The sequence below is a fragment of the Pipistrellus hanaki genome (assembly GCF_964339955.1).
Source record: "Pipistrellus hanaki genome assembly, chromosome: 11".
NCBI classification, from domain to species: domain Eukaryota; kingdom Metazoa; phylum Chordata; class Mammalia; order Chiroptera; family Vespertilionidae; genus Pipistrellus; species Pipistrellus hanaki.
The window spans coordinates 20,137,606-20,150,085 of record NC_140513.1 but is presented as its reverse complement, the minus strand read 5'-3'; the positions used below and the strand labels follow the sequence as shown (position 1 = coordinate 20,150,085).

General features: G+C 46.9%; 1 protein-coding gene across 1 annotated transcript in view; it reads right to left on the bottom strand.

The window, feature by feature from the left end:
* ABCA1 (ATP binding cassette subfamily A member 1) overlaps window positions 1-12,480 on the bottom strand; it is a 112,332-nt gene that overhangs the window by 11,117 nt on the left and 88,735 nt on the right. Inside the window, exons 31-40 of the mRNA XM_084899342.1 lie at window positions 11,260-11,449; window positions 10,290-10,384; window positions 9,121-9,153; window positions 7,589-7,694; window positions 6,743-6,817; window positions 6,067-6,236; window positions 4,657-4,834; window positions 2,616-2,731; window positions 2,359-2,503; window positions 754-877 (exon numbers count right to left, since the gene is read on the bottom strand). Of these exons, the coding sequence (XP_084755468.1) occupies window positions 754-877; window positions 2,359-2,503; window positions 2,616-2,731; window positions 4,657-4,834; window positions 6,067-6,236; window positions 6,743-6,817; window positions 7,589-7,694; window positions 9,121-9,153; window positions 10,290-10,384; window positions 11,260-11,449 (1,232 nt within the window). The remainder of the gene's footprint in view (window positions 1-753; window positions 878-2,358; window positions 2,504-2,615; window positions 2,732-4,656; window positions 4,835-6,066; window positions 6,237-6,742; window positions 6,818-7,588; window positions 7,695-9,120; window positions 9,154-10,289; window positions 10,385-11,259; window positions 11,450-12,480) is intronic.

Genomic DNA, 12,480 nt, shown 5'->3' with positions numbered 1-12,480 from the left:
TAATGAGATGCCAAAATCCTTCGTAAAAAGGCAACAATCCAGGGTAATTTTTACTGTCAGTATTTTAACAGATTATAAGTTCCCCAAAGAAAGATTAGAGAGCACTTTACAAAGATGCCCTCTCAGTAGCATGTAATGTAACCTAGTGACTCAATCAAATCACCTGGTTTTATATAAATATTCCTTCAAATTCTTTATACATCGCCTTGGTACCTCCAAATTAGAAAAAAAAAAAAAAAAAAGTCTATGTCCTAAGTCCCTTAAATAACAGGACCCATCTAACTGACATGAGCCAGTGGGTAAAGAATAGTAATGTGGCCACAGGGCAAATACTTCTAAAGACCACAAGGCAGAAAGAGCTGCAGTCATTCCCTTCGTACTATGTGAAAGGTCATGTATGGCCACAGCCCCAGATCCATGCTTGTCCTAAAGAGCCTGAGTTTGCATCTTTGCTTGGGATTCACTGCCTGTATATCACATTCTCAAGGCTCTGGTTTGACTTGTGCAGTGACTTTGACAACCCCAACCAGTGGCATGAGGCACTGGATTCAAGCTAAAGGCAGTCTTCTCCCTGCCTCCAAAATAGCCCCCTCACTTCTCTCAGGCACAAGACCCATGCCACAACCAGCTCTGCCCAGCCCTGTCAGTCGGGGGGAGTCCTGTGCCCAGTCATCAGCCTCGTTCCGAAACAAAGGCCAGAGAAGCACGCCACCACCTCTAGTACAACACCCTCCGACTACTGCTGGCACTCACCAAACCTTTCCAGGGCATCAGCCATGGCCTGGTTTTTCACCATGTCAATGAGCCCCCGGCCCAGGCAGAAGTGTGGGAAGATCAAGAACACAGACTTCAGGATATCATTGATGTTATTCAGCTTCTGAAAAAAATAAGACGGAGGGAGAATGAATCTCATTGGTGGTTTATGCTAAAAAGGCATCAAGGTCAGCGGTATGGGCGTGGAGAAGACATCCGGTTCCATGAGGTCAAGGGGAGCCTTTGATTTCAGATCCCGGTAAGCAGCAGCAGCAGTCGTAGCTGATGATATGCAACTTAATAAAACCTTTGCTCTCTAGAAAAATTTGGAATGATCCTATGAGTATGGAGAAATATGAGCAAAGTTAGGAAATGTGGTTATGTTTAATCAGAAGCAAATCCACCAAAATATTTGCTTAGCATTTTAAAAGCAAACTGCTCATGTCTGGGCCAATAGTTTAGTTCCAGGATTTTGTGGTCATTTAAACAATTCTTCTTGAACACATCAAGCCAGCGCTAGCCAGCTATCAAACAACTGAGCAAGTTGCTATGTGCTGGATGCACGTGCCAGAGCACAGGTGAGGCCAAGGTCAATAAGAAAGAGCCTTTGTTCTGAGGAAGAGTGACAGGAAACAGGAAATTACTGCACAGTTGGTATGTGTTGTATGGAGTGTGAACTGAGGGTCCTGGGAGCACGGGGGAGAGAGAGAGCACCTCCCATAGGGCAGGAAAAGAAAGGTCCACATCGGAGCTCAAGCAGGAAGGGTCAGCCAGACACTAGGGGCCCTGGGACAGAGGAAGGGATTTTAACCCAGGCCCACAGGAGTGCGGTGGGTTGAAGGAGCAACTCGGCTGAGATTGCAGCCTCTTGGGGAAGAGGATGCACCTCTGGAAGGTCCTAAGTGCCAAGTTCAGGTGATCGGACCAAGGCAACGACAGGAATGGACAGGGACCCTTGTTTACGGGATCTGTAACTGGGAGAACTGATAAGGTAACCAGTGGAATATGGGAAATAAACAAAAGTAAAGCATGCTCTTTGACTCAAATATCACCAGCTCGGGGGATTGGGTGGATGGCAACGCCAGCCAGTATGACAGGAAAGGCAGAGAAGCAGTAGGTTCTAGGGGGAAAGATAACCAGGACACGTGGAGCCTGGGGTGTCTGTAAATTTTGGAGATGGAGTTCTGCACCAGACAAGTGAGAATGCAAGGCTAGAGTTCCAGGGAACCTTCAGGGCTAACGGCACAGAATTGAGAGAGAACAACATACAGCACTGGTAAGATGCTGAGATGATGCTGGTAAGAGCCTCTGGAAGGAATGGTGCCAGCCAGAGATGGCACTGGAAGTGGAAAGCAAAGACAGAAGTGAAAAAAGATCGGAAAAGCAACATGTAGGCAGAAAGGAGTATAAAAGAACTTGAAGGACACGGAAAGGTTTGATGAGAGCACTAAAAGGAAAAGGAAGCCAAGGAAGAGAGAGCCGGATACAGGACAGAGTGGTGGGTGGTGTGAAACCACAGATGTATGGAGCGGGATCATGATTAAACACTGTCCCGGCTCCCGGAGACGCTCAGCCCAGCACAGCTGCTCTCCCTGCAAAACTCACGTTGTCGGTGAAGAGCTCCAGCACAAAGGTGGCCACGCTGCCGTTGATGCCGATGAAGAGGTTCACGCTGGTGAGGACCACGTAGGCGGTGCTGGGGATCTTGAACACGAAGGAGGCGGGGTACATGAGCGGTGTGATCGACCACCTGGGGAGGCACAAAGACAAATGTCCATGGGGTGTCTCCCCGCCCCCCTTCCCTCTGGCATTGGGCACCGTATGCCTCACCCACTGCTGCCTCCCACCCAGGGGCACCGTACCCATACAGCAGGAGCAGGAGGGCTAGCACGGGCAGGTTGGTGGAGGACACGTAGGACTTCTGCTGGAAGCAGATGAAGATGATGATGACCAGCGTGGCAGGGACCACATAGTTGCACTGAAAGTGAAACAAGGAAATCGAGTTCACCCCTTACATCAACGATACAGCACATCCCAAGTCTTCACTATCATCGGACAAGTAAGGGCAGTGAACATATAGGAGAATAACTCTGAATTAATAAAACCACATAAACTACTAATCAATACACTGAACAATACATTTTGACAAGCCTTTTACCCTTGGCTGATTTTATAAACTGAATGCCCTTGCTGTCTTTCCAAGAGCTGAGCCAAGGTGTCACGCTCAGTAAACTTACTGAACAATGGATCCCCGGTCAGAGTAATTTCAATTTCCCAGGCAGCAAATAAGCTTCCATTACTCTTCCCAAAGAATACTGTGTCAGTATCATCATTAATGCCATGTTATAGTCTGCCCAAGTTCAATCTCACATATAATCTATTTATGAAGTAAGTGCTCATAATGTGAATGTCAGAACTGCTTCATCACTCTGAGAATAATCTTAGAGTCTGTCCTGACAGAGTACCGGGAATTAAAATGCACAAATAGGGAGCACCTGAGATCTGGCTTCCTAGCCTATGTCTTGTCAGTTTGACACAAATAAGCTCTTTAAAAAATTCTCTAAAAAACTAAAAATGATTTTTAAATGCACAAAGACCTGACCATGAGACAACTGTGAGAATTCATAGCTGGCAGAACAGAGCACAAGGAGGGATGTGAGAGCAGGCTTGTTAGATGTAAGAATTTTCTCATGCTACTCAATGTGTTTACCAACAACTTAGACATGATTAGAGCAAACTTCAGAGGCTCGAAAGCACGGGAGGGACAAATGACACACAGGAAAGTGAGTGACATTCCTGAGTTCGGGACTTGGTCTTTCATCTCAGAAGCTCCTGTGTGTGGTGGAGTGAGACATGCAGTGAGCACTCAGAATGTGTTGACTGAATAAAGTAATTACTGGATCAAAAATGGGCACTAAACAAAATGCAGTTTAACAGCGATCAACATAAAGTTTGATCAACTGCATTGGTATAGAGGGGAAGAGATTTCAGTTCACTACCCAACGGCTGCCAAGACAGTGCTACTTCCAAAAGACGATGCCCTTGGGTTGTGTAATAAAGTCAGGGATACAGATCAACTCCCTCTAGGCTCATAGCCACTCAGACCACAGCCTGAACACAGGCTAATTCTGGGTTTTATTTTTCAAAAGGGACATGAACAATATGGAGCTTGGCCACACAAAGGCAGTGAAACCAAAAGAATGACACGTCCGAGAGACTGCGCATCATCATCACTCACACGGGGACTGTGCTTTAGAGATTACACAATGTGTCCTCAGAGATGGTCTTATCGGGGAAAGACTTAGATACAGTGAAAGTTGTCTTCACTTATCTGAGAGGCTGGCCGGTGGGAGAAGCATCACATGTGCTCTGTATGGTTTACAATTAATGGAATTCAGAGGGAGATATATTTCAACTCCACACTCCGAGAAGTGGGACCTCAGAATTATTTGAAGTCCTCCATATTGGTCTGAACAAAAGCAATGCATTGTAGCTGGCATGAAAACATATTTGCTATAGATAAGCTTCAGGTAAAATGTGTCACGTTTTCAGATGACAGATTTCCTAGTAAGACAAAGAACACCCTGACTCTGGAGGGTCAATCCTATCAGACAAGATACAGGCACTGGAGTTTGGACTGGCTTCCCCATCCATGTCTCTTGAAAAAGTTTTGCATTAAGAATTAGGTAACTGCAGTCAGAGTGGACAGATTTCCTCTCAGGTGTGGGATGGGCGCTGTACTTAATGCTCCTTAAGTACACTGCACTTAATTGCAATGCCTCTGTCATTTCTGTCTCATTCATCTTCAGATGAGCAAGGACACCGTAACGAGAGCCAGGGGCCCTGTCATCCGCGCGTGGCCCCGCCGGAAATTTACACACAGCAGCGCGGCGGCGCCCTTACCATGTCCCAGACGAAATTGGAGAGCCAGTAGATGACGGGCTTCACCCCGCTGATGAACTGCAGGTGCTTCGCCTTACTGACCCGCTCCTGGATCAGGAACACCACAAAGCTGGCTGGGACGAAGGACATGGCGAAGATAACACAGATGGACACGAGGACATCCACCGATGTGGTCATCCTGAGAAAGAGGCATGAGGACATGAGGGGCCACTGATGGCGACTGAAGATTCCATCAGGAGGACACACGCACACACACACATGCACACACACACATACACACACATCTGAGCATAGCCCAGGGAAAAAATAACCTGCTCACCAAATTTTTTTTTTCCAGGGCTAACGTTGATTATTTTCAAGTAAAAAAGAATAAAACAAAAGCAAAAGCCCCCCTAACCTGACAATTCCAATGCAATACTCACTGCACCGAGGTTACAAAAAGCCAGTGAACTGTTAGTCATAATGAACTATTAATGGGAGTCAGAGTGGCCTAATGTCTTTATAAGAGCAATTAAGTTGTGAATTTTCACTCACAATGGACAAGTGTAGATTGAAAATTAAATAAAGCAGAAATGTTAGTGTGAAACCATTCAAATAACTTCATTTATGGCTGTAAATAAATTTGAAAACACCAGTGTGTGGCCTATCAGTCTAACACATCTACCAGATGCTTAGAAGAAGAGCTGTCTTATAAGCTCAATAAATAGGGGTTAAAATAAATTACATATATAAATGTTATATAGGCTTGGTATAAAGATCCCAGTGACATATACTGATATTTTATACAAGTTAAGCAAAAATAATAACTGTCCCATGCCCCTTATACCAGAAATGGACCCAACATGTGTTGAATATAAACCAGATGCTAAATTTGGCAAATTACATGAAGTGCTTTGCTTAACACCATACATATAGAAAGTTTAGAAACCAGATTCAAACCCAGATCTCCACAATTCCAAAGGCTCTATACATTTTTCCTGTGTGTATTAGTTTTAACCTCTAACACATACACACAATTCAGGAATTAAAAACACAAGCTGATGAAAGTACATTTCACCAAGTTTAAAACCAGCGAAAGATGGTTGGTTGATGGCGGACTTCTGCTTTTTTTTATTAAACCCTAAATTGATGGCAAGTTAAAATATTTAGGGGGTGTTATTAACAACTTACATGAATCCACTAGATGTAATGGTTTTTACATATATGAGTCATTTATTTATCTTTAGCCCTTAAATCCCTGCCAGCCAATTCCTAAACTGATTATATTCTGTGCGACCCTGGACCAACCCAGACATACCCTAATATAAGTGTTTGCCCAGCTATTATACACAACCAGCATCAGGATTCCTTCCTCCATTCCACCATCACCCTCTCCTGCCCACCCTGGTCCACGGAGACGGAGCTACTTACAGAGCCACTTCCGAGAGCTGCTGCTTGGTGAGGTTCAGGGGATGATTGAAAGCAGTGATCCCGTACTGGCTGGGATTCGCCCCCTTCTGCAGGTTGGCCCGCAGAATGGCGTTGTTGATGACATTCAAGAAAGAGCTGATTGCATGCCACCCCTTGTTATTGAACCACACCTGCAATAAAACACAGAGGTACAAGGTAATGCTCCAAAACCCTGTTCTTGGACGTGGGTGCACATGGACACACGGACACACACACCTGCAAATTACAGAAATCCCAGTCACACACCAAGACAAAACATCATCGTCAGAGAACATGGCAGAGCAGTAAGGGCAACCTTACTGTGTTCCAAGCACTGACCGTGTGGCCAGGCACAGTGCCGATTACCCTCTATGTTTAACTCATTTAATTTTCATCACGGCTTTGAGAGAGCCTGAGTACTGTCTCCATGGGAGAGATTAAGAAACTGAGGCTTAGAGAGGTCAAATAATCCGGTCAAGGCCACAATGGTCCGCCTGCTGTGTCCAGCGGCAAAGCAAACTCTGAATCATCGCATTGCACGTCCTCGCTGGTGAGGCTACTGGACTGCTCTCTCTGCCGTGCCTACCCCATCAGTGCGCTCAGAAGCTGAATAGAGGGTTTCTGGGCATCAAGAAGCTACTGGAACAAAGGGCTGTACCTTGACGTTGTTTTTCGTGTCCAGTCCTGTCATGAACCTTCCCAAGCTGCTGAGAAATCGATCCGAAGAGCTGTCCTGTGGATGACAGAACCTGCCTCAGCTCAGACAGCTCGCAGGAGCAGCAGGACAACCTTAGGACGGGCACCGTGACTACCTTGTTCATTAAAAGGAAAGCTGAAGCCACCGAGCGACGAGTGGCCAGAAATCTAAAGCACCGCTGTTGCCATGAGCCACCAGTTTCGGGGAAGCCCTGTGACTCAAAGTCCCAAGACTCCCACGTCTGTCTCTAACTCAGGGGTAGGGAGTCTTCAAAATGTTCCCCTGGCGTCATCCTAGGGCCCAGGGCTACCCTCCTGGGGTCTGGGCCTCAAAACAGAGACACAGATTCAAGGACTATTACTGCGTCTGTGATCCCAGCGTCCCCATCATCTGACCCCCTCAATTCTTCATTAAAAATGGGAAACTCCAGGCACAGAGAAATGAAGTGAATGCTCAGTGCGTCCTAACACCTGCTGAACACTTACAGAAAAGGATTCGTTTCCTGTTTAACAGTGACCGCTTTGGAAAAGTATGTTTGATGTGAAGTTTGCTTACCTACTGGCTGAATTCATAAATTTAAGTGACTGGGAGAGACCTGGGTTTGTCTTTGGTCTGTGCTTTCAGATCCTAACTGGTCACTGAGTCCCAGCTCAGTGTTGGCTGGCACAAGACGCTAACTACTCAGGACGACTTTGTACCCAAGTCTTACACAATGAGGTGCTCAGTGATCAGATGCCCCTGCCTACTGCTCCCCTGTACCAGCAGCTCTAGGCCCCTTTCTGACATGTCCTGGGAGGGACACCGTACCTTGGCCACATTCAAGTGTCTCTTTATTTGCCTGATGGCATCGTTAACTTCTTGACTTGGAGGAAGCGCGTGAGAATTGCTGACACCCAAGGAAAAGCCGCCGTACCTGGAAGAACAGCCTGAGGTTAAAACACAGAGAGCACAGGGCACAAGACCCTGGACACGACATGTTTCCCAAAGGCAAACTGCTTCTTCACAGCAAGACCCAAGTTAGACTAAGAGAAAAATACCACTGGACTCCTCTCATGGATTCTGCAATCTCTTCCCTTAGCCTTAGGGTTCCTGCCCAAGTAGGAAGGGTCTGGGCCTGACTACAGACAGAAGCAGATCCTCCCACCCTGGTGCTCAGGTCTGAACTTGGGTCTCAAGACAAGCAGATAGGCCTGGCCTGTGTGGCTCAGTATTGAGTGTCAACCTATGAATCAGGAGGTCACTGTTCAGTTCCTGGTCAGGGCACAAGCCTATGTTGTGGGCTCAATCCCCAGTAGGGGGCCAGTAGAAGGCAGCGAGTCAGTGATTCTCATCATTAATGTTTCTATCTCTCTCTCCCTCTCCCTTCCTCTCTGAAATCAATAAAAATATATTAAGCCATAACCGGTTTGGCTCAGTGGATAGAGTGTCAGTCAGCCTGTAGACTCAAGGGTCCCAGGTTTGATTCCGGTCGGGCATGTATCTTGGTTGTGAGCAAATCCCCAATAGGGGGTATGCAGGAGGCAGCTGATTGATGTTTCCCTCTCATCAATATTTCTAACTCTCTCTCTCTCTCTCCCCCCCCCCTTCCTCTTTGTAAAAAAACAAAACAAACAAAAAAAACAACAACAATAAAATATATTTAAATATATATATATTTTAATAAAATAATAAAAAAAAAATCAAGCAGACAGGAAGTCAGGACAAAGAGTGAGGACACTGACCGAGAGGCCAGAGGTTTACCATAACGAGCCCAGAGACCTGGGCTTGTTCCTAGCATGAGGACAACTGGAGGGGCCCCATCTGCTCTGTTCACAGTTCGGTGGGGCCTGGCCCTCAGGAAAAAGTTGAGGAGGAAAAGTGGAAAGCAGTGTCAAAGAGTCACATTGTGGGACAGCTACATAAAGTTTCCCATTTTTTATAAGATGTTAATGATCTTCAACTATTCTTCCTTCTTTCTTCCCTGATCCCACCTGTTCCTTCAAATCCCAGAGGGATAGATGGGTTGAAATACAGTGAGGATATATGGTGTTGATGTATCTTATTTTATCCATGAGAACCCCTGGGAATCTGGTTTGGGGTCAAAGTGTAGCTAGCTAGGTTTTTCCCTCACAACATTGTGCTTCCTGTTAAATCGCACCATAGAAAGCCTCTGCGCCTCCTCAAGAAGATCAGTGTTCCCGGATCACATGCCTCTGCAGTGGCAGCTGGCGCTGAGCAGAAACACTGAGGGCAACGCAATACCAAAACTAACAGCTTCCCGGGGCCCACGATTCCTGCATCAGAACCACCCTCCTGACCGACAGGAGGTCTGGGGAAAGCACGGGAAGAGGTCAACTCACCTAAACTCGTTCACCCAGATCTTGTTCTTTAAGCTGCAGAAAGCAGAGACAAACCAAAAATCAGTTCAGAGCAACACGGATCCTATTCCTGATGACACAGAAGGAGTCAATATCTACCTGAGGGCTCAACAAAGGGACGGAAATAATCCTAGGATCAAACTGATGATGTAAATTTTTGCTGATGGGAAGTAGCCCTAATCATCATGTCACTTTTCCTCCCATTCTTAAAATCTTATGTATATGAAAGCCATGCCTTGGATTAAACCAATTCAGAAAGCAACTTATGGACAAAGGTGTGATCAAACTAGAAACTTCTAAAATTCAAACTCATGCATCAATTAGGGATCACATAGGGAGAATTGTGCCTCTTTGTTGGAAACTCACAGTAGCCGTCATTCAAGCACACCCTTGTCATTTAGAGCCACTGAGAACTCCCAGAGGCCCAGCTGACCAAACCAGTGGAAAGCAACAGTGGGTACATCAGGGTGGGGAACATCCAGCCTGCGGTCCATCTGAGGCCCACAGAGTCACTTGGTCTGGCCCTACCAAGGCGCTGACTACCAAGTAGTGAGTCAGCTAAGTGTTTGACCAAATATAACAGGCTCATTTTTAAGTCGATAATTTTGTGTGGCCGGTGACTGACTGATGTCATAAATATCCAAATGGCCCTTTGCAGAAAGAAGGCTTCCCACCCCACTCTGAGCTATGAAGTCAGTGTTAGGCTGCGAGAGCCCAGGAAGCTCCAGGCTCTTCCCCACTCCAAGGCCCAGGCTGCCATGCATCCCAACCATGAGTGGTATTTATATTTATCATTCATTCAGTCCTCACAACAAAATAAGAGCAGCATGGCTTTCACATTTGACACCAACTGAGGAATTAAGAGGATAGCTGGTTACCGTTTGTCAAACAGCTAGTGGGTAAGTGGCAGAATCAGAATTTGAATCCAGATTTATTTTCATTCTGGAACCAGGCAAACTCAATCTTGAAGCTGACAACCGAATGTTCATAGTACTTCTCATCTTATCTACTTTGAAAACACATCCTAAGCTTCCTAGACAACGTCAGGTAAAAATATGATGTTTTCCCCACTACTCGGCCTACTGTCTTTAGGTCTTAAACTCCACTGATCGGTAATGACAGAGCAAGGACTGAGTTTAGCAGAGAATGACCTTTTGGCTATGATCTGCACGTATGTCTTCACCAGGTAATCCGAGATGTTTCTCCCCGTCAGGTTCTGAAGAATGTCCTCTGTGTTCTGCTTTCTCTGTTGTTACAGAAAAACCAAGCACATGTGCTTTTTATGGACCAGAATTGAGACAAAAAGCAAATCAAGGGCTACATTGACACGTGTCCCTCAGAAACACACCACCATATCCTGCCCACAATGCCAGGTACCCCAAGCCAGCCACCAAAGCCTGATTCATTCCACCCCTGACTCGGGCCATACACTGAAGCCACTCCAAAAAGTTCCCCAGGAAATTATTCTGGAAACCACAGACTGTACAATCTATTCTTCACAGTCACAAAGGTCTTTAGGGAGCAGCATCGCTGACTGTGCTGGTGAGTTCTTGGTTCAGTGGTGTCACACGGATGAATAGATTAGCTATTATTTTAGAAAGATGTAATCGGAACCCGCAACCTGGATGCTGATAGAGCAGCAGACAGCTTTCACAAGCAAGCCTCATCCTGAAACTGTTCTCAGAAAAAAAAAATGGCTCACAACTATGTCCCGTACTCAGACTCTCAGAGAACGTCAGACTTAACAAGACCCTCAGACAGTGATGGGCCAGTCTCCCAAAGGCAGAGCTGGGGAGAAGCGGGAGTGGGGGGGGGGGGGGCTGTCCTGTGACACCCCCGCTCCGGGAGAGGCACCGTGCATGTCTCCCATAGCCCATTGGTCCAGAGTGTTGTGTTCTGGTTTTAAGGCAAACAAGTCTCTTCAAAATAAAGAAACAGGCTAAGCTCACTCAGATATAGGAACAAGGTGGCTCAAGCCTCCTCTCCTCAAAACTCACATGCTTTTCCCTGTGACAAGAACTAAGGTCAAGACTGAAAGAGACCCTCCCGCTATGTCACCCCATCCTTCCCCAGCACGCCCTGCGCCCCTGTCTGCTCAGTCACACCTGGTGAGGGACTCACCTGTGGAGGAGGCAGCCCCCCGGCACCCAGGGGACACACGGGCAGCATCTTCTTGATTTTCTCGCTGCTGCACTGGCAGGTGGGTGAGGGGTTCTCCATTGTCCAGTTCCCGTTCTGGAAGAGGTCCGTGATGGTCTGGGGGACGGGGGCCGTGGTCCACTCCTCCTCTCCCACCAAGCAGGGCACGTCTCTGCACAGGGAGGACGGCAAGGCCAGGTCACCCAGAGGGCCTGGGTTTCCTGTCACCTCAAGGGCACAGGATCCATCAATAACACCTGCAGACAGGCATCGATCCCTCCCCATCTGATTATCCGTTCCCTCCAAAGACTTGTGAGCTCACTTCACAGATATAAACAATGGAATGGAAAGAGGCCTAGATGCTCATCTACAGATGCTCATCCAGTCGATCCAATCCACCAGCATTCAATCCCTCATCCATGGGTTCACTCCAACATACTCAATGAGCATCAACTCTGCGCCTGACACTCTTCTGCATATTTGAGAGTCTGGAGTGAACACGACAAAGTCCCTGCCTCCATGGAGTCTGTGTTCCCATCGAAGAGTTAGGTGAGGATTAAATACCATCTTAAACAGGAGCACATGTAGCAAAATAAAGGGAGCGTGACTGGTAGGAAAGGAGTTGCACGAAGAGGTGGTACACGTTGGCCAGAACATAGAGGCTGAGCCAGGGAGGGAGGGAGAGATTTGGAGGGAAAGACTGTGACAAGCAGAAGCAGCAGGAAGCGCAGGCGCAAAGGCCCTGAGGTGCCTGTTGAAGGAGCAGTGGGAGGACAGTGTGGCTGGAACGTGGTGAGCTATGAGGCAGAGAAGGAGGCAGGAGCCAGATGGCACAGGCCTGGAAGGGGTCTTGGTTTTATGCTCAATGTGCTGAGAAGCTGCAGACAATGTCAAGATTCACTTTATGTTTCCAAACAAGTAGAAAATTGGGGTGGGGGGTGTTAGAGCGATTGGTACATGGAAAGCTGGGTTGTTCATGCCCGACTAGCACTCTGAATCACTGTGAGATCATCAATACATCACCTGCCCTCTCAGGGCTTACTTTCTCCAACAATGAAATAAAAACATAGACTGACTTGTTTCAATAAGTCACATTTCCACAAGTCATTTCCTATCCCTTCCAGTTCCAAACTTCTACAATTGAACACACAGCTACCGTCCGAACAAATGGTTCTGTGGACTGAGCTCTAGCTCTGTGTACGG